Source organism: Centroberyx gerrardi, chromosome 13 (assembly GCF_048128805.1).
Source record: "Centroberyx gerrardi isolate f3 chromosome 13, fCenGer3.hap1.cur.20231027, whole genome shotgun sequence".
Taxonomy (NCBI): Eukaryota; Metazoa; Chordata; class Actinopteri; order Beryciformes; family Berycidae; genus Centroberyx; species Centroberyx gerrardi.
The window spans coordinates 12,029,985-12,056,367 of record NC_136009.1 but is presented as its reverse complement, the minus strand read 5'-3'; the positions used below and the strand labels follow the sequence as shown (position 1 = coordinate 12,056,367).

The window sequence follows — 26,383 nt, the reverse complement described above, 5'->3', positions numbered from 1 at the left end:
GGTTAGGCGTAAGCATTCAAAGTCGTTCTCTGATTGGCTAAGCGTGTCCCATGCGTGTTGTGATAAACAAAATCCGAGATGCGTGCGCATGCGTAGAAGTGGTAATGGAGGACAGCGGTCCACTCTGAGGCATTAGTTAACAAGCTTCTTTCTCTTTTATGCACATTGTTGTTCTTATCGATATCAAGACATTTACAGCGCAAGGGACAACTTCTGAATCATTTCGGAGGTGTTGGTCAGTATGTTCAAGTTGTGTTACCACTTCCCAATTGCACTTAATCAGAATGTTAGCTCCACAATTTACAATGATAGTCTGCTAGCTAAACTAGCCGTAACTGCTTTCGCTTTGCTTACAGCTAACGTCGATGGAGGAGGCAGGGTGCAATCTATTTGCTGGAATGTACATCAGCGATTTAAATGATAGTTAACATTTGTTTTTTGATTACCTATCAGATAAACGTCAAGTTCAATTAAGCTGTTAAGAACGCAATTATATTTTTCCACCCAGTGTCATGATATGAACGTTAAATTAGCTATCAAAGTTTCCTCACAGCTCACAACTGTACCCATGAGTTGGTTTAGGTATTGGGTGTATTCCGTAGTTCAAGAAATAGTCGGAGTCCATCTTGGGCAAACCTTAACGTTAACTAGCTTGCAAGTAGTCGTTGGTGTTTCTTATGAGTTGCCGTTAGGACAAGATGACAAGCTCACTCTTAGTAGTTTACTTTGAACGTTCATGTACGTGACAACTGGTATTTGCGACTTGAATACCGATAGCAGCTACTATGCTAGCTGGCTAGCTAATGCTGCGTTGGCTGTCATTGCATTATAGCAATATGAGCTAACGTTACTTTAGCAAGTTAGCCAGGTAGTGAGCTAACGTTTGCTAGTCGGGCCGAGTTAAAGAGACGCTTTAAAGAGACGTTGCGCTTGACCAATCAGGGAAGGCTATCGCTTTTTTCCCGCGACAGGCAAACCGACACTAATTTATGCACGCATAAAATAACATAATTATCGATCTGTGCTATTCATAACTTTAGCTCGCACCGTTTTTATTAATTAAAACAAATGGGCTGTGTCCTTTGGAGCATAACATAGGAATATGCCTCCGCTTCTTTCTTTCTTTTTTTATCTGCACCAATTAGAATGCAACTGGCTATGTTAAAAATGGATAGCAACGAGGTTGTGTGTACTAAGTGGATGTACATTTTATGCTTTAAATGTATTGGCCTACATGATGCATAGAAGAAGAAATCAATACTGGTCTGAATTTTTGTACTGACATAATATCGACAACAGCTCATCCACAGACATTTGCCATAGTTATACATTATGATAAATCCATGCAGGAAATTCAGAAATTTGTCATTTAAGCAGCTTGTCAGTGCATCTTGTCACCAATATTTATATCTTTAAAAGCTGAATTTTGGTGCGTGAATGTAAGTACATTGGCAGAATAATCAGTATTTTTGCTCCATACATTGTATGTCTTTACTGAATTCAAAAATGCTGTGTTGGTCAGGAGGACCTACCAACCACATGACTTGAAATTACACAATTGGTCTTGATGATGTGACTCTTTTGAGCTGCAGGATGCAGTCCAAAAAGAAGGTGCTTGGCTGAGGGTGATAACTGAATGAAAAAATAGTTTAACCTGAGATCCATTCACAATCAAAACGTACATAAAATGGTAGAAATAAGCCACAACCTTTCCTTCACAATCTGTAGGGGCTGCCATTGAGGTTTGGGATGGCGTCAGACTTGGGTTCCCAAAACCCTGGCTCCAAGGGGATCATGACCTTTCACCCCACTGTTGAGGAGTTCCAGAATTTCAGCCGCTACATTGCATACATGGAGTCCCAGGGAGCACACAAAGCAGGCCTCGCTAAAGTAAGTACTAATACAACAAGCATTTTTTTTTTATTTTATTTTTTTTTTTTTGGATGAACAATTTAAATTATGTTCTTTACCTGGACTATCTGCTAACAGTGCCACATCATCTAAAAGTACACAGCAAGCATAAACAGCTATGCAATAGCTATTACATGTAACAGTTGTTACAGTGTGTGTCTGATGACTGAGGTGCTTACTCACCTCTTGCTACCGGTAGTACATGAAAAAGGCAGCATAGGCTATGCTCTCTGTCCAATGCATTAAACTGTTTCTAATTATATAGATATATCCAAATATATGTGAGCTGTTAATGTTTATTAACAGTTGAAAATGGTGAATGAATTCAATAATCAGTCTCTCAAATCGCTGTGTTCAGGAAGGAGTGAATGAAATGAGCAGGTTTGTCTCTGAACCGTGTTCCTGGCAAATGTGAAATTAAAAACAGCAAGGCCAGAATGGTTGGGCCCGTTTTCTATTAAAAAAGTAAAAGGACCATATTCAATTACTATCAAATGACGCATGGGCACAAATAACAATATACACCTATGGATACATAGGGGATGTGCAGTATACTCACTAGTTATTTTTATTATAATTATTGGTATATAGTTATCAGCGTGCATTCTAAATGTCTGCCTGGACTGCCTGGATGTTTATGATGGCTGCTATAGATGATTTTGGATTATTGTGGTTTCCGTTTATTGATGTGCTTTCAATGGTTTATATGCTCAGGTATACAGTTATCGATATGCACTTTAAATGTCTACATGGACTGTGATGGTATTTATGATGGCTGCTATAGCTGATTTGGATTATTGTCGTTTACCGGTATGTTATTTGATTTGATGTGTTTTAAAGGTGTCTATATGTTCTGTGCTGTACCACAAATTGCCTCTTGGAGGACATTCAAGTTTTCTAAGTCTAAGTCTAAGTCACCTATAATATGATCGGACAGTTGGAACGGTGATTGGACTATCATCAGCGACGTATTCAGAATGTCTATCAGCCGATTATGATCGGTGCATCCTTTATACCCGTTTCTTCTTTTCTCTTACATTGTTTGGAGAGGCGTCAAGCCTTCTGTTCTCTCATTTTCCACCACTTAGGCTTTATGTTGCACCTATTTCTACACCAGCTGCCAGAAATACTGGGCCAAGACCATTTGTATTATGGTACTTTTGTCCAGAGCTTTGCTGATGAATTGTCTTGGCAATTTTGTTAAATTGATTTTCATTTAGATACAATGCCACTTCTGGGAAACGTCAGCAGGTGGCAAACTGATCAAATAATGTTAACAAAAACACACAATAACTCACTGTACAATTTCCCCCTCTCAAGATTGTCCCACCAAAGGACTGGAAGCCCAGACGTTCCTATGACGATATAGATGATCTGGTGATACCGGCACCCATTCAGCAGGTGGTGACAGGCCAGTCGGGCCTCTTCACACAGTACAACATCCAGAAGAAGTCCATGACCGTCAGGGAGTTCCGCAAGATTGCCAACAGCGACAAGTGAGAAGTGTAGAAATTAAAGAAATCTATAGCCTTTCAAGTCTTCTTGCATTATCAGAAAATCATTTGATTTATATATTTGCAATTTAATACTGGCAATTGCATTTTTCAACCCTTAATGGCAGTCCATTAGAGCTGCTCATCAGTACTAATTCATTCTGGTTGTTCATTCCTTTTGTAGGTTCTGCAGCCCTCACTATGATGACTTTGAGGAGCTGGAGAGGAAGTACTGGAAGAATGTGACATTTAACCCTCCCATCTATGGGGCAGATGTCAATGGAAGCCTCTATGACCCTGTGAGTTGTCATCAATATCAGTGTCAATATAAATAGCTGCATGTTGTTGCTCTAGTGGATATTAGACAATATTTAGGTTTTGTGTTCACATTCTCCATACATGAGGGATGATAATAATCCTGCTTATGATGGTGTTGACATGGGCAGAGTATTAAATGTATTAAAAGGCATAAAAATTAAAAGCATATTGTGGATCATAGAAAATCCCGTCTTTCTGTCATATTTACCCCCTTGTTTATATTTTTTGTGCACACAAATCATTCTGATATGTCCAGCAGTAGAGGTATCCGCGGGGCGGGTCGATAATGATGTTATTTTATGCATGGCGGACAAACACCACCCAACCGGCAAACGTGTATAAAACGAGCCGAACCAGTAATAATAAATAATAATACGCTTTATTTATATAGCACCTTTCTTAACAAGGTTACAAGGTGCTTAAGTAGTGGGAAAGCATTGATGAGGGACCACATGTGGTCTGGTGCCGGCCATGGTACAAAGGCTTGCAGGTGCGGGTGGGTGCAGCAGTAAATTGTGAGGGCAGGTGCAGCACAAAAAGCAGCAGGAGCGGTCTTGGAAAAAAACAGGCCCACGCAGACCACTATCCAACAGCACTTGAATGCAGCATAATGTTCATTTGTTAGGTCAACTCGGTCGCAAATTTATGCACAACACAATCAGCCTGTTATTGTCAGCGCAGTGTATGAAAGCTAGAATGTAAAGTTAAAGTAAAGTTGGTGGGGGGAGAAAGGTGGACTCATGAGATGTGATGAACTTATGATCCCCACACACACACACACACACACCTCTATGGAGCCAGTCTACAGCAGAACTACCAAACAGCATGGGACTTAGACATTTTTTGGTATCTGTGTTGCTGGACTCCTGCTACTTCAGATGGCCAGTCCGCCCCTGGGTGTTGATTATCACTTCCTCAATTCTCATCTGTTGATCATTCATTATTTACTACACACCTGCAGGAAGTGAAGGAGTGGAACATTTGTCGCCTGAACACCATCCTGGACACTGTGGAACATGAAAGTGGCATCACCATTGAGGGTGTAAATACCCCCTACTTGTACTTTGGCATGTGGAAGACCACCTTTGCATGGCACACTGAGGACATGGACCTCTACAGCATCAACTACCTGCACTTTGGAGAGCCGAAATCATGGTAAAGACACAAACTATTCTCTCTTCAGTCAGACACACAACAAGCTTTTAATCCCCAGGTTGCTCATCCCAAACACATAAGTCGCATCGTGGTGCAAAGTTTTAAAGTTAAAAATGTTTTATGACTCTAAATAATATTGTGAGGCTGGTTTCCCTCCTGCTTGAAACCAATGAAATTGCAGTAATGAATACCTGCTGTTGGGAATGGACATTGGTGCAAAACCTTCGCTGCCAACTGGAAATTGATTTGTTTTACATGCCTAAACGAAGCATAACTGTGTTAGAGAACGGCATGCAACTGAAGAACCTAGCATCCCAAAATGTAAAATTTGGTCAGGACGGCAACTTTGCCACATCATTTAAACAATGTGTGTATCCACCATCAGGAAAGGTGGAGCTGCTCAGTTGGTATGATCAGTATTTACAGAGTAGACTTAATATGTTAAGTCAGGCTGAAGCCTTAAGTAAATTATGCTGTTTTCCATGATTCGGTTAGATAAATGCACAGTATCAGTTTGTTATGAATAAGACGACTCATTTGAATGTCTGCAGGTACTGTGTTCCTCCAGAGCATGGGAAGAGAATGGAGCGTCTGGCTCAGGGTAAGAGACTAGAGAAATATTTCTGCAGATATGTGAAACCGTTTATCATCATCCTAGATATCTATCTACAATGTAACATCTATCCCCCCTCTCTTTTTATAGGGTTCTTTCCTGGCAGTGCCCAAAATTGTGAGGCCTTTCTGAGGCACAAGATGACTCTCATCTCTCCCTCTATATTGAAGAAATATGGCATTCCATTTGAAAAGGTATATCAAGAATATTTGTATTACAGTTGTCAACAGATGACCTCAGACCACTAATTCTTTTATTGCCTTTTTTAAGATTACTCAGGAGGCTGGAGAGTTCATGGTGACCTTCCCCTATGCCTATCACGCTGGTTTTAACCACGGTTTCAACTGTGCGGAGTCCACCAACTTTGCCACCCAGAGGTGGATCGAGTACGGCAAGCAATCAATTTTGGTGAGCACTATTAAATGACATTGTGGAAAACTATGCTCTATCTAATTTGAATCAGGTTCCGTCTAGCCAATAAGAACATCACCATTGTACATTCATACAATCTATATCATGTATATCAGATCTACAGTGATATACAAATCTAAGTAAATACATGTCAAAAATTAAAACAGAATTTTTGTGTTTGTGGCTACAATATGACCTGCAAAATTTGTCATATGAATCATGGTCCATTGTGCGTTTCTCCCCTTTAGTGCTCGTGCCGTAAAGACATGGTTAAGATTTCCATGGATGTATTTGTAAAGAAATTCCAGCCGGACCGCTATGAACAGTGGATGGCAGGGCGAGACACGGCACCCATCGACCACGCGCGGCCCACTCCCGAGGCTAAGGAGTTCCTGGGGGAGGGGTTTAATGACATCACCAGCAGCAGCAACAGTAGCTCACTGGAGAGCTGTGGGGAGGAGGGAGAGCGGAAGAGGTTGGTCATGTACTGTGGAAAAAGCATTCTTGTGTGTATTTGTTTTTGTTGAAAGGGTCCTTATGGTGACATTTATTAGATATTTAGGGCGATTTAATAATCTTGATTCTATTTGAAACTTCTTTTGATATTTCACTCTATTGGAAACGTCTCTGGGCATGTCAGCCAAGTGACTGGGGCCCAACCTCCTGTTGACTAATACTGTCAGCCTGTTACCCTGAGCCATTCTTGCTGTCTTTCACCAGTGTTTCTGGCCCACGTGTTATTGGTTACTTGTGGCCTTATTTGATTACCTATGTGAAAGGTATTGTTTGCATTGAATCACTGCTCATGGATACCTCTATTGGCCTCCATCTGGCTTCACAGACATCATTTAGCCAAGTGTGTATTACTTGGTGTATTACTTACTAGCGCTTGAGCTGCATAGTAATAGTATATTAGATTGGGGGGAACCAGCCCTCTCCCATCTTTGGCCCGTGGGAGTATCTTCATTTGAATGCTTGTTTTTTTCCAACCATATAAGTTTACATAACATTCTATTCCATCTTTTTTACTGTTATATGCAACCATCTATTCTTCCCTGTAATGACAGAGCCACATCCCTGCACTGATCAAATCTTGCTTTATTTGTGCTTCCAGGGAGTCATAATACAATTTACTTACTAAAATACAATAATTTTATTTTATTAAGTGATACTGTCTCCAAATATTTAATTCTGTCCTGATCACATTTCCATGTTGCCTCGCAAGCCAGACGAGTCATGAGTTGATAACACTGAGAAACGTCTGGTGTCCCTCTCCCTGAGAGTGATTTCACGTTGTGTCCTCACATTATTTACATGCTCAAACCAATCTCAACGAGTTATATGATGTAGGCACAGTTTTCCCCTAGGATAACTGGTAAATAGTGTTATGTAACTAGGCTATTTACCATTTGTATGTGATGTGAAGTTCATTCACAGCGATCCAAGGTACATTTTCTTGATAGAATGTATATTGGCGCATGTTTTGCCATTTATCATTCAGCAGCTAAGATTCCAGGCTACTGGAAAAATCTGTCAACTTCCATGGATGATATCTGAGTCATTATTAACACCAAGCTGCATGGCATTGATGCCCAGTTTTGCACATCGCAGATCTCGTCTTCCATGGTTTACAACCATGAGACATAACGATGAGTATTGGGTTTTCCCTCCATGCCTTGTTTTTTCTTCACCATCAGTGGAGCTAGCCGAATCCGGTGTGGTGTAGTTCTTCTTTACATGCATTTATGCCCTCGAATTCTGAAATAACAGAAGATATAGCTTCATCACTAGGTAAACCATAATTACACATCACTAACCCATATTTACTAATAGTATGCATGAGTGTCTGCAATGACTTCTCCAGGTTTATATTATATAATACGTAATCTGCATACAAAGCCAATTTAGGACACTCTTCTGCTGTTTTTACACCTTCAGTTTTCCTTGTCATCCTAATACATGCTGCTAAGGCTCCATACAAGTAGACATATGCTCTCTGTTCACCCTTCATTCATGCAGTTTGCTCTTGGGTTCGCAAAGTTGTGGAAATATGTACTTTTAAGCCACCTTTTCTTCCTGCCCAAGGGGCATGGGTTTAACACTGTTCTGTTCACGCTTTATACATTTACATGGACAGAACAAGGCGTTTTAGGTTGGGGTGATCAGCTGCTTGTGTCACACGCTTCTCATAAGCGAATGCCTTCATCTCACCAGCACTTGTCACATTGGGTGATGGAAACTACATCTCTGGTTTACAGTAGGAGTTGGCTACAGCTCTCAGTGGGCCTGAGAGCCAATTTTACCAGGGCCATGGCCACTTTGTAGACCCTGTTTAAGGGTGTGTACTTACAGGAAATCTGTGTGGTGGTGAGTTGGGCATCCTGTATCATGTTTTTTACATTGTACTGGCCTAACGTCACTGCACCATTATCGGTGCGTACTGTGCTAGGAGTTAGAACTTTGGTCACATTCAAGCCTATCTGTCTTGTACAGACTTGATGTCATTGGAGCTTCCATGGTCAACACACCCAGAGGCGTTTTCCCTAGAGTGAAATATCTCACTCAATTTTTCAAAGAACCAATGTCTACATTAAATAATCCAAAAATGCTGGAAATGTACTATACAGTCATCTGATAACAAAATATCAAAGCAGATGGGATTAAGCCCTCTCTTTAAACTGCTACCTCTCCCCCCTGTTTCTGTTTGGTAAACCCTCAGCCCTACACAGAGGATAGAGACCAAGAGACACAGGGTGTGTCTGGAGGTGCCTGAGGAGGTTGTTCCCAAGGATGAAGATGAGGAGGAGGAGCAGTATGGGAAGCGACCCAGGCTAAGCCTTATACCGCTGCGTACTGTATCGCAAGATTGCAGGAGAAATAAAGGTATAGTCACATATGCATCTTACTGGGTTCCTGTGGGTCTAATTCTCTGGAAGGGTAGGGTTTTAAGCCTCTAATAATAACTGCTTATTTTGTGGTGAAAGGAAATCAAATTGAATAGAATATAGCTTGGATAAAATTGAGGATTATGTTTCTCCTCACTTCCTAAAGATAAAGATGTTTGATTTTATTTACAGGCCCACCAAAGTTGGTTGTAACGCCAACCAAGCTCACATTGATGGATCCGTTCCACAGGGGCTTGACCCAAGGCAACAGTGACATAGGACGTCCTCCTCATTATGCCAAGACCCGTGCACCTGCGATCTCGTCTCAGTCCCAGGCCAGAAATGGGCATCTATCAGCAGCAGTAGCACCCACGTGGACCGAAGCCACAGCACAGCCTGCCCGCAAAATGGGGGTAGCCAGCCTGCTCTTCCATAGGACTCTGAGTCCAAAAGACACCCTTCAGGTGCACAGCTACACTCTGGAAAAGCAGCGGCAGCCTCACACACAGCTCCAGGTGCATAGCTATGCCAGAGAGCACCAACCCCGTCATCTCCAGCACAAGGCCCACACACTGTCACACACGCAGGTACAGTCCCAGTCTCAGGCACCAAGCCACGAAAGAACTGAGCCACAGCCAGAATCAAAGATCATTCTTACCAAAGTAGTGCAGAACGAGGCAGAAGCACACAGTCCAGGAGAGCAGCAGCAAGAGGAGAAGCCCAAAGTGTCACTGTCAGTTGAGCCTCAGTCCGAAGGGGAGAAACCTGAAGCTGAGCCCACCAGCAGGTCTGCTTCCATCCAGACTCAAACACAACACAAAGAGTTGAGGAAGATGGAGATGGAGGTGGAGGCCCCCAAGAACAACAAGCGAAAGGTCGGTCTTCTTATTTTTCTTGATTGTAGTATTTTCTAACAGAATATTCATAGGCTACACACACACACTAGACCAGGGGTATTCAACTGTGTGCGTTGAGGGTAGAGAGTATCCAGGTTTTCCTTCCAACAAGAGACTGCACCAAATGACTTCACTGATTAGCACATCTACCCAAGAGGAGGCACTAATGAGTGAAATCACCTGCTGTAGTAACTGGAACGAAAACCTGCATGCTCTTGGCTCTCCATGGTACACGGTTGAATACCCCTGCAATAGGCATACATACCCTCCACAAGACACTGATACTAGAGACAACGCAGGTGATACTGTCAAAGTCAGTTATAAAGCTGGGTCACTGGGGCATTCTGTGGGTCTGTGTTCACTGGAACATGCTTGCAACTTTATGGGTTTCTGCGCACAGTGGCACATGCTTGCAACTTTTTTGGTTTGCACATAGGTTACAATCTATGGGGCATGCATCTTTCTTTTTCTCTCTAATACTAATAGTTTTTAGTCATATAATATAATCATTTTCAGACTTAAAACTCATTATGAACTATGTATTTAGAGCTCATAATTCTTCTTTTTGTCTTGTCGTGATTGCTTCCTTGCTTTGAAATCCTGTTGCACATGCAAGTAATAAAGAAACGAAGTAATAAATAAAAAAAATAATTGAAACAACAGTGACTTACACGGTGTTGGTGGCTCTGTACTGGTGCATTTTCCTTGCATGGTGTTGGCATACTAATCTCATCTTTCTCAGTGTCATTACTGATCACTGCTAACAAAATAGTTAGAGGTGGTGATCCTTCTGGTGATGGCAGAACACACTTTCTCAGACATTAGTCCAGAATCTGCCATGAATGTTAAATTGTTTATCATGCTGTTCAAACCACAGAGTAACCATTCCCCCCTTGTGGATAGTGGCATTATCATCCTGCAAGACATCACTCCTATCAGAAAAGCAATGCATGATGAGATGAAGGTGATCACTCAGAATCATCACGTAAGTAGTTATCAGCTGTGAGCAAGCTCCCAAAGGGATGATTGGGCCTGATGCTTACCAGGAAATGCATGCACACCAGTACAGAGCTCCCGATATGCCTCAACATGGGGAGACTTAATAAGAATGGATGTTATGTTGATTGCTTGCAGACACGCTCCCTGTGTTGAATTTTCCTCTTGCTATACATCTCTCGCTCCACCAGGGGTCAGAAGAGCAGTCATACTGCAAGTCAGTGATGAACAAGCAGCAGCAGCAGGCAGAGCTCTGTAAGCTGCCCCGTCAGCACCCTCTACTCAGAGAGGTCGACAGTGATGACGGTACACAGTATTTCACTTGACAGTTTATTATGTGGTATAGCTGCTCAATCTAGCGGTGCCATTTTGTGTACACGTTTACAAAGTGCTGTATACTGTAATGTCACATCCTGTCTTCACGTTCTCTTGTCTTTTATTCATTTATTCCATTTCCAATGTTTGTCTTCATATCAACTCACATCTCCTTCCAAATCCCTCCCTTCCCTCATCTTCACACCCCATCCTTCTGAATCCCTATGCTTCTCCCACCATTTCCCCACTCCCTTTACCTCTACCTCTTCCGCCCTTCATCCCTCTATCCTGCCTGCAGATATGTGTGTGGATGTGGACTTTGAGCTGGAGGAGAAAGAGGACTGGGCCAAGCCCCTAACCCAGCTGTGGCAGTGTCGGCCCTATAACCCCCAGGCAGAGAGGGAGTACAACAAGAGCATGGGCCAGCAGGCCCCCTACTGCTCCATCTGCCTGCTCTTCCACACTTACCACCAGGTATGGAACTACAGGGCTGCTTCAGCCTGGCTTTTCTGCATTCATAAAGTTCTATTACTGAATTGCCATATGGCCAACATTTGGGTTTATATTCAGTTGACAGACTGGTTATCAATGCCACAGCAATAATTGGCATTAATGGCAAAAATAATTCAGTCTGGTTTCCGTCAGCAGCACAGCACTGAAACTTCCTTGTCAAGGTTGTAAATTATATCCTATTGAATACCGATGCAGGCAAGTGCTCTGTATCCTCATTGATAGATTGAGGCAGTGGGTTGGTATCTCAGGGTGCATCCTAGACTGGTACTCTTCCTATTTGACTGACAGGAAATTCCTTGTGTCCATGAATGAGTATGTCTCCTCACAGTCCTTGATCACATGTGGTGTGCCTCAAGGCTCAATTCAGTTCTTTTTTCCTTGTATATGGGTCACATGATTAGAAGGCATGGCATGTTCTTCCATTGTTATGCTGATACCCATGTTGTACCTCTCAGTCAAGCCGAGTGTATTAAGCAAGTTGGCCTTTCTGTATAACTGTTTAACAGAAGTTAAGGACTGGATGTCAAATCACTTTTTACAGTTAAATTTGGACAAAAGTGAAGTCCTTGTGATAGGCTGTGAGCATCATTCCAGCCAAGTTCGACCTGGCCTTGGTCCGCTAAATCAACATATTTAGCCTGCCTTGAGGAACTTGTGCAACATATTAAAAAACTTGTCCAGTCGTGTTTTTTCCATCTCAGAAACATTGGAAAAATTTGATATTAGATCTGTCCTGAATTTCAACAATACAGAGGATTATACGCTTGTGTTTCATCTTGCCTTGAATACTGCAATGCCGTCCTCACCTGCCTTAACCAAGAAGAGGTAGAATGGCTCCAATGTGTTCAAAATTCTGCAGCAAGGCTTTTAACTAGAACTAAGAGACTGGACCATATCTCCCCCCAATTTTAGCATCTCTTCATTGGTTGCCTGTTTGTTTAAGAATTGATTTTACTGATTACTTTTAAGGCTTTGCATGGCCTGGCCCCTAGCTATCTTTCCAAATGTTTGATCCCTTATGAGCCTGTGTGCAGCCTGGGATCCTCAGGCAGGAACCTTTTCACTGTACCTGTGTCCAGGCTCAAGACTAAAGGTAACCAGGTTTTGCCATCAGGGCTCCTAGGCTTTTGAACAACTTGCCTGAGGAACTTAGGCGGGCAGAGTCTATTACATTTGTTCCTAAAAACTTACTTTTATCATAAGCACATTAATATTTAGATTAAGTGTTATGCAGTCCCATCTCAGCCAATCCAAACTGAGGATTGGATCCAACAGAATTCCTCTTACTTTGCATAATATAGTAATAAACCTCTGCACTCTTTTTGCCTTAAGTCGGAGTCGGGTAGCGGCAGTTCAAGCGTGGCGCTGAAGGGCCGTCACGGGGGCATACAGTGGTCCAAGCCACTCATCCCTGAAGTGTGTTTCAACACCAACACCAACAAAACAAATGAGAGTGGGGAGGGACAGCTCTCTAACCCACGCCTAGCAGAGGACGGGACCAGCCGGCTGGTCAGCTGTGCCCAGTGCTGCGTCCGCGTACACACCAGTGAGTAGCTTTTGATGTAATGGATGATGTGTAATCATGTGTAATGGACAGATAACTCATAGTTATAAGATAGCTTACAAGTAAGATGGCATAGGTTGAAACGCTTAAGTGGTTATTTAATTAAAACATAGCTTACATACAGTACATATACATAGCTTCAGATCTTTTCTAATTCTTATGGAAATTACCCGTGGCCAATTTTTTTCAGAGTACTATCATATAACCTTTGATTAAAAACAGCCATCAGTAAGGGCTGTAAATGGATAACAAATGAATGTAAAAAGACAGTTACGGTTTACAGACTTTGGGGACTGTCAATGGCGAGGTTCAGATAATAGCAATAGTATGCCATTTTACCAACATTTTAATCCATAGTAATGTGTAGAACAGCATTTGGAATACTACAAAAACAGTATTTGGACATTAAGCTGACATTGATTTTGTTTTGCCAGGTCAGTCACACTCATTCAGTTATATGTTTAGTCCCCACTAAACATGGCATGTGTTGAATTGTCAGCAATAACATGCTTAGTATTCAGCCAGTACATGGGTGGTTTTCCTAAAGCATGTTGTAGTGCTAAGTATATCTTGAAGTCATCATTCAAGACATTCGCTCATTTCACAAGGCTTTCCCGAAAATACTCGCAATTCAAGTAGTACGTGCAATGTGTCGTTCAGTCATGACAGCCTGGCACTAGTCATGAGATTTCAAGTATCTGTTTGCAGGTACCATGAAGGCAATATCCGCCACTGCAGACAGAGGCCGATGTCTTGCCTAAACTTTTAAAATAAGCTGCTCTCCACAACATCAAAAATATTAGAGGCATTTCACTTTTTGCCCTAACCCTTATTGTGAAAATAAATAAATAAATATTGCTACCTCTCTTTCACTGATGTATTTATTATTAGGCTACACCGAATTCAAGCACATGCTGTAGTCTACATTAATACCCTATGCCTCATGCAGTCAGCTGTTTGAAGCATACCTCCGGCAACTGGCCTACAATGCAAAAAGTGTGGTCTATGACCCTGTAAATTCAGGAAATATTTTCCCTCAACAGGTGAAAACTATTGACCAGTAATGGTCAGCTGGGTCTATATTACACATCAGCCTGCAGCCTATCAGTCACAGCTCTACTGAAATCATCAGCTGAGTTATCAGCATTTACACAGCATTTGCATGGGGCCTATCTGAAATTAATCATAAATAGTTTGTTGAATGAAGATCCATTATTCCCCCACTGACAATTTTACTTCTGTTTGATTTGACATATTTCATGTTTTTCTTAATGCAACTGTGTCATTTGCAAAAACATTTCATTTTGGTCTAGTCTGGCCTATGGTAGTTTTATAATCTGTTCAATTCCAATCAATTCTATTAAATCACCAGCCAAATAGAGAACATAACTAACATGACCGAGCTGTGAAACGGAGCTTGTGTGCCCTGAAAAGAAGGGAATGTGTGACGTGTTCCTTCCTGTTCCTGCCCAGGTTGCTATGGTGTGTCCGGAGATGAGGCAGAGCTAGACGACTGGCTGTGTGCCCGCTGTGAGGCTGATGCCACCACTGAGGTTAGTTACTAAGATAGACCCAATCCTCTCAAATTGGGCTCGGACAATTACTTTGAGACAAATATTTTACATTGCCCATCATATTGGTAACAAACAATCACCATTATGATCAGTGTTATACAGTGAATCTTAATCAGTCTTGCTAGTGTCAAAGCCTGATGGAATAAAAATTATACCAACCTTTGTTTTGTTTTTTTAAAGTATAGGTAATCATTTTCTTGACATTGAATTTTAACCATGTGAGAGATCTGAGAGTCTGCAGGTTTTTATTCCAACCAAACACTACAGCAACTGATTTCACAGATTAGTTCCCCTTTCTCTGGTTGAAGGTGTGCCAAGTGAAAACAGCTGGTGTAGGGATTGGTTAGAAAGAACACCTGCAGACTCTTGGCCCTCCGTGGCACATGGTGTGTGTGTGTGTGTTTTAACAATGAAGTAACACCTGAATACACACCTGACCCCCACTGATGTGCCTCAACTCACTGGTTGGCAAGCAGTGTGACTAGCATGCTATGGCAGCCAACCACAGCTGAGTGGCACTCTTGTATAAATTATCAGACACAAATGTATACAGTATATGTGCATCCTGTTGTGAGACCACCTTTTGAGGTCAGTGCTTAATGTGCTTAAAAGCAGAAATGAAACCATGGTATACCACACCACCACTACCAAGTTTCACTTGTATTGAGCAGAGAGTGTAAAGTAACAAACAACACCTGTAGCAGTCCTACTTTTATCACTCTTGAATTAAACCAAAACCCTGCTCTCTATGCTACCATTTCCTTTGTTCTCTGACAGTGAGAATGTTCCCATCTTATGTGGGTTATTGTCAGGGGATTTTTACTGTGTTTTTTTTCCCAACTTTGTTCCCAATTCGTCATTTCGTATGCCCCCTCCACAGGGAGGTTTAACCACAGGGTCGGCTACAGAGCAGCGACCCTGAAGCTGCTAGGGTTTCAGTGTCTTGCTCTAGGACAGCAGGGCGGATGCTTGCTGTCACAGTGTCACAGGGGCTTGAACTCGTACTTTCATGCTGCTGCCAGAGCCTTAAATGAAGAATTATCTGATTATAAAATACAAATGCAGTCCAGTCACCAGTCTCCAGACCAGAAACAGTTTATCTTTGAGTGTCTGTTCAAAGCGCAGACCTACAGACGTGCTGCTTATATAGCTGTATATAGTTTAAATGTCACTGGAATGCATTTTTCACAGACAGTTCTCATCTTTCATGGACCTCTTGGAGCTGAAACTGACAGCAGAGGTCAGAAGTGTTGCATCATGCTGAGAGAACTTAGCAGCTGCTCTTCCCCTGAATGTTGTTTTCGAACAAAGGGGAATTCTTTTTTTCCCAATCTTTGTAATAAACATTACTTTGCAATCATAAGAAGATATAGCCTTAGCTGTTATGCTCCATATTTAGACAGTGGTGTGTGTTGGTTTCTTGCCTCTGAAGAAAAACCGTATGGTTGGTAACATGGTGTTTTGAGGTGAACTTAGGTGAATCACAGGATCTGGGTGTGACCACATTTTGTGTAGTGCGATACCTAATAGTGAAAGTGAAACTGAAACCCCGTCTTGCTCAGGCAGCGCAGCATGCACTGTCAAGAACAGGAGTATCTTGATACATTACTCATGATTAACTGATTACACAGATCATGTTTTAGTTGAAATTAATTCCTCTCTGCTTCAGAGCACAGACACTAGGTTGTTGTGAGACATCGCTTGAATGTAGTCCAGTTTTGTCACAAACAGCATTGACCACCAGGTGGCATTGCGCCCTAAATACACTAAATGTTAAAATGTTGTTTTGTTTAATTGCTTGGATGTAGTCTAATTTTGGCACAAACATATTTGACCACCAGGGGGCATTGCTACCCTGAACAGACTAAATGTTTGAATATTGTTTTATTTACACATTGGTGTTGAAGTGTGCGACATATGGAGGATGTTCCTCTGGCTGTAAACCAAGTCTGGCAAGACTTTATAGACAGCTTAATTTTTTTCTCCTCTTTACTACACAAAATTCTTGTATCTGTAAACTATTGAGAGAGATTGATCATGGCAGCTGTTCTATCACAGTTGACCCTAGATGATGGCTGCCCTAGTTGTAGTTAATATGGCTGAAAACTGCATTGGTCCTGCTCTCTTGATTCAGTTATAAATAATATACAGTTGTACTCCATATATCAAAACCTCTGACATCCAAACTGAGACGTTAACAGTTGTTGGAATTTCCTTGTTATTAGCTATATGCAGGTAGCTGTTCAACTACAAATTGCTGCATTTAGAATATGTGCACATGTTTGGTGCTTTGCATGTGACCCGTCTGATATGTTGACGCATTTCAGTCATTTGAATATTTCACAGTTTGAAAGGTATCATCCATACAGAGAACTCGCACACTTCCATACTTGGCATGTATCACAATATTGCCTAAGCTAAGACATTGTCGTAACCAGAGCTAGTATGCTGAAATGACAGAAATTATTGTGTGTTTCTTCCCCCAGGACTGCTGTCTGTGTTCCCTGAGAGGCGGTGCTCTGCAGAGAGCCAACAATGATAAGTAAGTAGTGCCAGTAGATGCACAGTGCAGCCACCATATATAGTTTTGATTCGTAGGATTATTTAATGCACAACATCAGGCTATGTCTTTCATGGGCACAGATACACATGCCCCCATTCAGTTTCCCTTGACCTCAATGGGTATGCCATTTCCTTGAGTCGATCACTGTTAAAATCCATCTAGTGGATCGAGCCCCCGCAAGCTAAATGCACTTTTTAAATGCACACTCGCACACACTTATACTACATACACACCCACAGCCTGTGGTCTCACTCTTATCACTGAACGTAGGGAACACTAAGTAAATGTCAGTCTAAATGACAGGAAATGCCTATAGACGGAAACAACTTCTCCCTACTGTCATAAGCCATTACAGAGAGAGATGGTTGGAGGATATGAAGAAGTGGTTGGTTCACCGTAGGCCAGTGAACAAAAAAAATTATACTGCTGTATTGACACTTTCATTGTCATTTGACTGATAATCTTAGCCAGGATAACAGAAATACACCCAGTAGAATAAGCAATGATTTAAAAGGTTACAGAAAGCGCTGCAGTGGGTAACCATACAGGTGTAGAGTGTTTTCCATTATGGATTATCCTCTAAAGACAGTCTGCTCCTCTTTGCCGATGCAGTTTGTCCGAGTTCGAATTATGTTGTCATGATTTTTGAGAATGTTCCCCTTGTCACATTAAATGATTTTGCAATTTTTGACAGATGCACCTGCAATTTGGGTGCCACATTCTGGCCTTGGAACTTTATTTGCCTCACATTGCTTTGAAAACTCTCAAACAGAAGTGGTGATTGTCAGACCTCTTTTAAAGCTGACACATACTGCTAATTGACATTCAAATTAGTATCACTCACCCGTGTAGCTGCCTTTGTAATTGTGATTTAGTTACTTAAAAGTTCAAGTATTTCTCTTATTTGGTACTTGGTCACCCTCTGTATCCCTGTATGTATGTATGTATGTATGTATGTATTAAGCTATGTTTACTTATGGTTCATTTGCTAACATTAACTAGCAAGCCAAGTAGCCTAACGTTACATGGGACTGCACAGAATCATTAGTTGTTTTCTGTGAAATGTGTAAGCACATTGTGGATGTGGAATACATGCTGTGACACTTTTAGAAACACTGTGGCCTAGACATTGTGTCTTTGTCCTGAATCTACTTCATGTTTCCTGTTACATAGGTGGGTTCATGTGCTGTGTGCTCTCACTGTGCTGGAGGCTCGTTTCGTCGACATCACTGACCGCAGCCCCATTGACCTCAGCGCGATCCCACTGCCAAGGTTCAGACTGGTAAGACTCACTGGGTTACAGTGGTCTGGTGTATGCTTGACTACAGCGATTTAGATTAGAGGACCTTTTAAAAATCTAAAGCACAAAGGTAATAAATGATATAAAAATGGCACCACAACATTCCTTTCAACGTGGAGTGCCCGAGTGCTGAAATTAAACTGTTTTACACTGTAATGGCAGCTGGAATAAGACTTCCCCTGACTCTCTTTTGGCTTTTTATATTATGTCCACCTCCTTAGGTACCACTATACTATTCTTCAGTACTTCAGTATTAATATTCTCCGGAACCTCACTGCTGCAATGTTCCAGTGTGGTTGGAGGCAATTATTCCTATAACTGTTTGTTGGCTTGTGTATCTCAGTTTCATCATAATGCCTTTCTTATTTATTCATGGCATTACAAATCAGTTGCATTTTTCCACTGCCAGGCACTTCTGAACCATGCATGAATTGCATTCCTGGTAAGCAGGGCTTTGCCATAATAGTATCTATTTGTGGGTTCAAGCTGAAGACACACATTTTACCACTGTCATGCTAAAACTCATGTGGCGCCTGTTGGCTGTCCTTACTAGGTTTCACTTCTCATTCTGGTCTTCGCTATTTCTGAATGATGACTGCTTTTAATGTTTATTTCAAGTGCATAAAGGAGCTGTGACATTCTGACAGCATCTGAATAGAAAAAGAAAATCGCCCACATGCGCTATAAATGTGCATTTTTCCATTGTGTGGGTGCTCCCTTCAATTACCCAACGTTTTTACTTGAGTAATGCCAGTGTTTTTGTGAAACTCACAGTTGGTGCACCTCTGCTTGCATGTGAGTCATGTACTGAACAATCTGTTAGAAATATATTAGGACTTCAGTCACAATAGTCGGCCTTGTCTCCATTGTTACGAAGGTCTTGATCTCAAAAGGGCCTTCCTGAATGGTTTAACTTCTAAATAAGTAGGTATGACATCAGACACCCATGAAGTAGTGAAAGGAAATGTGTGATTTCCCCAAAATGTCTCTTCCCACTCCATGTCTCTGTCTGCCTTTCTCTTACTAATCCTCTACTTTTTGTCTTCCTCCCTCTCATTATCATGCCTCTTTCCTCATTTCCTTCCTCTTCTCTTTTTCCCATTTTTCTCTTCCTCCCTCTGGTAGAAGTGTGTGTACTGCAGGAAGAGGATGAAGAGGGAGGTGACGGGCTGCTGCGTCCAGTGCTCCCATGGGCGCTGCTCCACGGCCTTCCACCCCACCTGCGCTCAGGCAGCTGGTGTCCTCATGCACCCAGACGACTGGCCGTTCATCGTCTTCATCACCTGCCACAGACACAGAGCGCCCATCATACCTGAGGTACCACAGAGGAAACAGGCCTTACTCCTCCTCATTTCAGCCCGTGCACTTTCTTGCAACTGCATGGGTACTGTTTTCTATTTTTGGCCACAATGGCACCTTTCCTCATTGTATACACACTGTCCTGACCGCTGTGTTGGTAGTCCTGCCAGTTCAATAGTGTCAAACAGTGTGTAAATGGTCACGTCACAATTTTTCCATACATTCACCCATTAGGAATCTAATGAAAGATTTTTTTTTCCTCAAGAGTAAACCCAGTTCCAGTGTCTTAAAAAGCATTGTTCAGTGTTCAGTGATTTCTACTTCATGGAGGTGGCATGACCAACATGCCCAGACAGCCATAGTCAGATAGTCAGGCGTACAAAATGGTACGATGCTGGGCCAGGACCCTGTGATGCTCAGCTGTGTCCTGAAATCAGAGGCTCCCTGCTAGCTGATGGTTAATGCCACCAAGTGGGAGCTGAGCCATAGGGGGTAGTCAACATGCGTTTCAGAGAGCTGCTTTATTGATTATGTAATAAGGTTATAATAGTAACAATTACTCCCATTGTTCCAGTAATTTTCATGTGATTTTTCCAGCCATTTGTGTCTGCTTTAGTAGTTACCATGGCAAGTGAAACATTATTACACTGACATCAAGAACTGTGTTCTCATTATTTATTACCCTTTTCAGAATGTGAATTGTTGATGTATACAATTTTAAATCACATTTGATATTGAACATAAAGAGCTTTTTGCCCAGTTTATCAGATGGTTGCTTGCACCCATCTTAGTGCTAAAATGATCTGTGTCTTATTGCAGACCGATGGACAAAGATGATCTTTGTGCCAAGATGCTTTTAGGAAGTAAGGACTCCAATTAGCCATGCAGGGATCTGCCCATAAGGTCTATCTTAGCTTCTGGCATTGATTTAGTCAGCCACACTGCACAGTAAAAGTTGGAAAACCATTTTCTCAGCCCCCACAGTGCCACAGGGATTCTTCCTTTTGTGGATGTTCATGCTGCTTTAATTCACTAATTAGGGGAGACAGAAAACTGTTTGTTCTTGTCAGGAGACACGCAAAGACAGAATTGATGTTCACTGAAATGCAAATTAATTTTCTTTGGGGCATTCTTTTTTTTTTTGTAGCCATCTGTACACTTCAGGTCTTGGCTTGTTTGTAGAACCAGCTCAGCTGTAATGTAAATTTTCATGTTATACCGTTAAGCACACAAGGCATTATAATCTCTTGGGTACATGTTACTGACAAAATGTTGTGTTAGTCAAACAGTAGCCTAATCCTTGCTGAGTTCTCTTTATGCACTTGTGCGTCATTCATTACAGCCACTATCTTATCTTTTTTTGTCTTTATGTAGCAATTACACAGTTTTGAGTGATTAGCTGTTAAATGTAAACCACAGTCTCTGTCCCCTAGCGCAACAAGGCTTCCATGCGGGAGTTGGCAGTGGGCCAGAGGGTGATCTGTAAATATAAGAATGGCCGCTACTACCAGAGCGAGGTGACGGAGCTGACCAACGCTACTTTCTACGAGGTGGTGTTCGACGATGGCTCCTACAGCGACAACCTCTTCCCCGAGGACATCGAGGTTAATAGAAATGCTTCAAGTCATCATTTGTGTGTTGTTAGGGTATCTTTAATGTACACTACTACATAATACAGTATCATAGATACTACCAAGTACAGTGTAATAACTCAGCATGTCACTAATTGTATGAATCTTAAAGCACAGATGTATTACCTGAGTGAAACTTAACTGGTAGGTATAAGCTAAGATAGTATATTATTAGGATGTTAATACAGCATTATTTGTGAAATTTCACACGGAACTCTACCATTTGAGAGAAGTTTTTCTTGGAAAACCTGTGTATAATGTGGATGTTGTGGTTAGGAAACAGCAGTATTCTAAGCAAATTGCAACAGCTTCCTTTTTAAGAATTTATAGAACACAGATTGCAGTGTGGTTAGTTTGCATTTCCCCTCTTATATAATATGTAACCTGTGTGCACCACTGACGCCAGTATTTCCTGTGTTTGTGTTGTTTTCAGAACCGGGACTGCGTTCGGCTCGGTCCGCCTGCTGAGGGTGACGTCGTCCAAGTGCGCTGGACGGATGGCTTGATATATGGGGCCAAGTTTGTAGCGTCACACTCCATCCCCATGTACCAGGTAATGTGGCCATATCGCCACTTCTCTCTCACTTTTTCACTCACTCACTCACTCACTCACACTCTCTCTCTCTCACTCTCACACTCACACTCACACTCTCACACACACACACACACACACATACATATACTATATATATCTCCCTGTGTTTGGTTATGTTCTTCGATTAGTGGTCTATGATAAAGAAATATGGCTCGATGCAACTGGCTGCAGCTTACTGTGGTTTTACTACCCAGTTAATGGGTTGTGTTATGTCTGAATGCTTCATTGCAGTTTGCAAGTCAAAGTGCTTAAATTTGCATGTAATAGAGAACATTCATTAGAATACAGGCTTGTGCAGGGGGTGTCAATCTGGAGAAAACTGATTCATCAAACTGATTATGTATATTCCAATCGTTTATCCTAATCTGTGTGTGTGTTTGTGTTCAGGTGGAGTTTGAGGATGGGTCTCAAATCACTGTCAAAAGAGAAGACATCTACAGTCTAGACGAGGACCTGCCCAAACGAGTCAAGTCACGAATGGTAACTAAGAAACTCACTGTAAATTTGAATCATATCAGGGGGAAAAATCATAAACAGTCCTAAAGATGCTAAAGAAAGATGTTATGAAGTGTACCAGGCGTGTTTTACTATAGCACTGAATTTTAACATTATATGTTCAACTAATTTCTAATTCCAATGTCTTTTTGTGTTTTTTGCCCCACAGTCGGTGGCGTCGGACATGCGTTTCGAGATCTTCACACAGAATGAGGTCAAACAAACTTCCAAAAGGCAACGGGTCATCAACTCTCGATACAGAGAGGACTACATCGAGCCTGTCATTTACCGAGCCATCATGGAGTAGCTCGTCCATCTCCATTTCTTTCTCCTCCCTTCCACCTCCTTTATTCCACCTCATTAACTCACCACACACCCGGAGAGCCGCATCTCCAGGTGCCCATACCCCGGTCGGGCTTGTGTGTTTCTGGCTACTGCTGATAGGAATGACCAACCCCCCTCTGAATGTGGAAGGCTTCCATGGCCCATCGGGCTACATATTTATAAACTACGGCTGGGACTTCAAAAGACTTTTATGTGTGTTGATTAACCATGTTAGACACCCTTCTCCCATAACACTCCCCTCTTCTCTGTAAATGGTATCTTCTTCCTCCATCTCCTTTTTTGCTCAGGAAGAAGTCGCCAATAAATTATTAAATGTGGAAAAGGCTGGACCCATGTAACTGGGGCAAGAGGTTTTTTCCACCACCATATTTAAAGACCCTACCCACCAAGGAAATACAGTTTTACACAATTTCATCTGGACAGCAGTTTCCTGCTGCTGTGATATTTGTTCCATAAATAAGTTGTTGCTCAGCTCAAGACTAACTGATCCAAATTACCTTTGGACTGTTCAACATAATCAGTTGACCTCTGTTATTTTACAGTGCCGGAAATAATGTTGGCCAGTCCGAGCCTGTATGTATTACCAGTAAGGAGGTTTTAAAGGGGCTTCTAAGTCCTTGAAGGTGATTTCGTGGGTCAGCCTTTTCACACCAAATGTCATAATTGTAGTCCTAGAGATAATCAGCTGTTGAATATCAAATAATGATCAAACCTATCAATTTAAATCAAAAATCATGTTGCACCAAGAACTGTGTTATTGTTGATTTGTGACTCCCATGAATGAGTCACAAGGTCACTGAGAACCACTATAAGATATGGGACAGATCTTTTGACAACCCCTCCCTTTAGGCTGTACTTTTCACTTCATGCTTTGCAGTATGCGGCTCATAGGCATTATTTCTCTCAGTTCACCTTTACCAATATGCAGGTGTGACAACGTCTCTACTGTGCATCTACTGTGAAGATAGGAGCAAGCTAGACTAGGTTTAGAGGCCCAAGCCTTAAGTTCCAAAGGGCCAAGCTTACTACTTTTAATTTGGTTATGTATGAAAGTTCAGATTTATTGTGACGATTATTATTATTGTAATTATTATTATACTTTATTTATGCCAGTTGTGTTGGGTTTGAGAACGCATTTTGTCATGGCTTTGCTGCGCTTTAACAATCTCTAGAAAACCTCAGATGTATTTATATTTGTTATATAGATAGGTTTTCAGACGTTCTGTTGAAGTTTTCAGGCTCACTCTCTTTTGTTTTAAGCCACTCTGTTGGGATTGGATGGTGTGAATGCCAAGCTGGGTCAGTTCCCTCTTTCAGCAAAAAGCACTTATTAACTCCCACCTCTCAATGGCCCACGGCACATCTACCAATATCTAGACAAGTGGCTTCTTCAGTTCAGGTACTTTACTGAGCATGTGCAAGAAAGATTGTTTTTTGGGGGGTTTGTTTGTTTTCTTTGCCTGATAAAAGCTAGCCCTAGAGATGAAGGTTGTACTGAGTTTATAGTTTAATTTCAATTTAACTAACTAGACTAAAGGGGGGTTATTTTCAGACTTGTAGAACAAGTTTTCCCTTCCTGCTCCCTCTGTCCAAGTCCCTTGTTGTACCTGCTTTAAGATAGTGTTTTATGTAGAGAATAAAAAAAAAATCAGCTGGCATCTCAGGAGGGCTTGGAGTGCAGACACCTCTTGAGCTATGCCCATCAAACGTTTTCATGGCTCCTGTTGTCCGTGCTTGGTTTCATTTGGGTCCATACTCTGGGCAGCATTGACTCTGTACACTCTTTGTAAACATATCAACTGTTTGAGTAAAGATTGGAGTAAGAAAAAAGACTGTTTCGTTTGCTTATTTGCTTTGTATAAGTACAAGCTACACTGTGTGACTGTAGTGATTGCCTGATAATCTGATAAATCATAGCCTACTACATCAGAAATGAGCAGAGACCACAAGGGTTAACAGTATTGTGATCCAGGCACCATTTGTATCAGAACCATTACGATATAACTGCACTGTCTCTGTACTTTGCATGTTGTTTTCTTTCTGCTGGTTTACCTCCTGCTGGTGCTGGATCTCTTCCTCCCCCAGCCGGAGGGCCTGCAGGTGTGCCCATGGAGGTGTGGAGAGCACCAATGGAATTTGATTAGATGATGGTTCCCAGCTCTGTGCGTCAGTGCACTAAGGTACTACTTACGTGAACTCCTGTGTGTTTTCAATATAGGTGTGGTACGCAGACATATCACTCCACAATTTATTGGAGCGGTATTGGAGTGTTGCCTAGTTATCGAAATGTTTGGTGAAATGTTCTGGCTTGTTGGAGAAAGTAACTTGGTCGTTATAAAGATAAAGATACACTTTATTGATCCCCTAGAGGAAATCCGGCTGTCACCGCAGCAATGTACAGTACAGTACCAGAACAAAGAGAAGGTAATTAAAAAACAAACTAGAATAAGAATAGTGCAGGCAATATACATAATATAACAATATAAATATAAAACAATTAAAGTGTCTCAATGTCCAAAGTGTCTGAGTGCATCTACTAGACCACAGCCTGCCAATACTTGTTGTACACTGGCAGAAAAGCATATAGGGCCTACAGTGAAACCGCACATTACAGAGAAACTTAATGGCAAACATTTAGTTTGTTAAAGACAAAGCGGCCTAGTTGGGTGTTGTCTAGCCAGACTATTTAAAAGTATACTCCAGAAAAGTCAACAGAAGTTGCTATTGTGCCAGATGACTGCTTAATGTTCCCACTAGAAGTCTTCTGCCACAAAACATTGCTGTATTTCTTGGCCATTGCCTTCCGCTGTGCCTGTAGCAGAAAAAAAGAACTGAAACTAACTTCAGAATTACCAGATCCTGCCAGTTTGGTCACATGAAAGAATTGAATGGTAGGTTTGAGTTCTCAGCAGATGGTAGCAATCTGCCAAGAACTAAAAGCCGAGTTATGCCTGGATCATCTCCTCTGTTTGCAACAGATCACTCCACCTCCCACTGAAGCCACATGATATCGGCCTACCAGTGCCTTGGTTAATGGAGTTCCTTAGAAGCAGGGATACTCCTGTCATACATGCTTAGCAAGTTCTGCTCTTCATGTGATTTGAAATCTGTACTGTGAATCTTGAACTGTGAAGCCTGTTGCTGCAGTTTTGAACAGGAAAAAGGTGTTCATTTGTGTTATCTACTGTTTGACTTCTCCTGCTGCTGTTTGCTGCTGTTAAATTCGCCACGTTGCAGCCAATTGAAAGTTTATGGGCAACCTTTGGACACACTCTTTGCACTATGGGGGAAAAAAGGACTCAATTTAAGTGAAAGCCTGAACTGAATGCCTGTTCACGTCAGTTTAACCTTGAAATTCCACTGAAGTAGTTGAATGTTGGGCCTGTAGAGAGAGGCCGTGACGTCTCCATTCACCTGTGTGCAGCTGCTGAGAACTGAAAGCCGTCTTCTTGCCAGCTTCACTTTCGCACTTATCTTTTCCCCTCACTCTGCCATCTCTTCCTTCCTCCTA

At 41.8% G+C, this 26,383-nt stretch overlaps 1 protein-coding gene across 3 annotated transcripts; it reads left to right on the top strand.

Moving 5' to 3' along the window:
- Nucleotides 1-112: 112 nt before the first annotated feature.
- Nucleotides 113-24,696, top strand: LOC139909309 (lysine-specific demethylase 4A-like). 3 transcript variants are annotated; one of them, XM_071896337.2, is made up of 23 exons: nucleotides 113-235; nucleotides 1,729-1,890; nucleotides 3,232-3,407; nucleotides 3,589-3,703; nucleotides 4,684-4,877; nucleotides 5,429-5,478; nucleotides 5,581-5,684; nucleotides 5,761-5,898; nucleotides 6,150-6,376; nucleotides 8,621-8,784; nucleotides 8,979-9,661; nucleotides 10,560-10,667; nucleotides 10,870-10,984; nucleotides 11,292-11,467; nucleotides 12,839-13,052; nucleotides 14,544-14,623; nucleotides 17,131-17,186; nucleotides 18,381-18,489; nucleotides 19,633-19,824; nucleotides 21,240-21,410; nucleotides 21,871-21,990; nucleotides 22,420-22,512; nucleotides 22,697-24,696. In XM_071896337.2, the coding sequence occupies exons 2-23, from the start codon at nucleotides 1,750-1,752 to the stop codon at nucleotides 22,832-22,834; spliced, it is 3,564 nt and encodes a 1,187-aa protein (XP_071752438.1). In that variant the 5' UTR covers nucleotides 113-235; nucleotides 1,729-1,749; the 3' UTR covers nucleotides 22,835-24,696. The 3 variants fall into 3 exon arrangements, with proteins under 3 accessions (XP_071752438.1, XP_071752439.1, XP_071752440.1); XM_071896338.2 differs by lacking the exon at nucleotides 10,560-10,667; XM_071896339.2 differs by lacking the exons at nucleotides 21,871-21,990; nucleotides 22,420-22,512; nucleotides 22,697-24,696 and having other exon boundaries at nucleotides 21,226-21,404.
- The last annotated feature ends 1,687 nt before the right edge of the window (nucleotides 24,697-26,383 follow it).

What these genes read in the sequence shown, in the direction of transcription:
- LOC139909309 (XM_071896337.2), top strand. Translation starts at nt 1,750, where the DNA reads ATGGCGTCAGACTTGGGTTCCCAAAACCCTGGCTCCAAGGGGATCATG. An exon ending in CCAAGAACAACAAGCGAAAG is followed by an intron (nt 9,662 to 10,559) that starts GTCGGTCTTCTT and finishes TTCAAACCACAG; the next exon opens with AGTAACCATTCCCCCCTTGT. An exon ending in TCTTCCACACTTACCACCAG is followed by an intron (nt 11,468 to 12,838) that starts GTATGGAACTAC and finishes TTTTGCCTTAAG; the next exon opens with TCGGAGTCGGGTAGCGGCAG.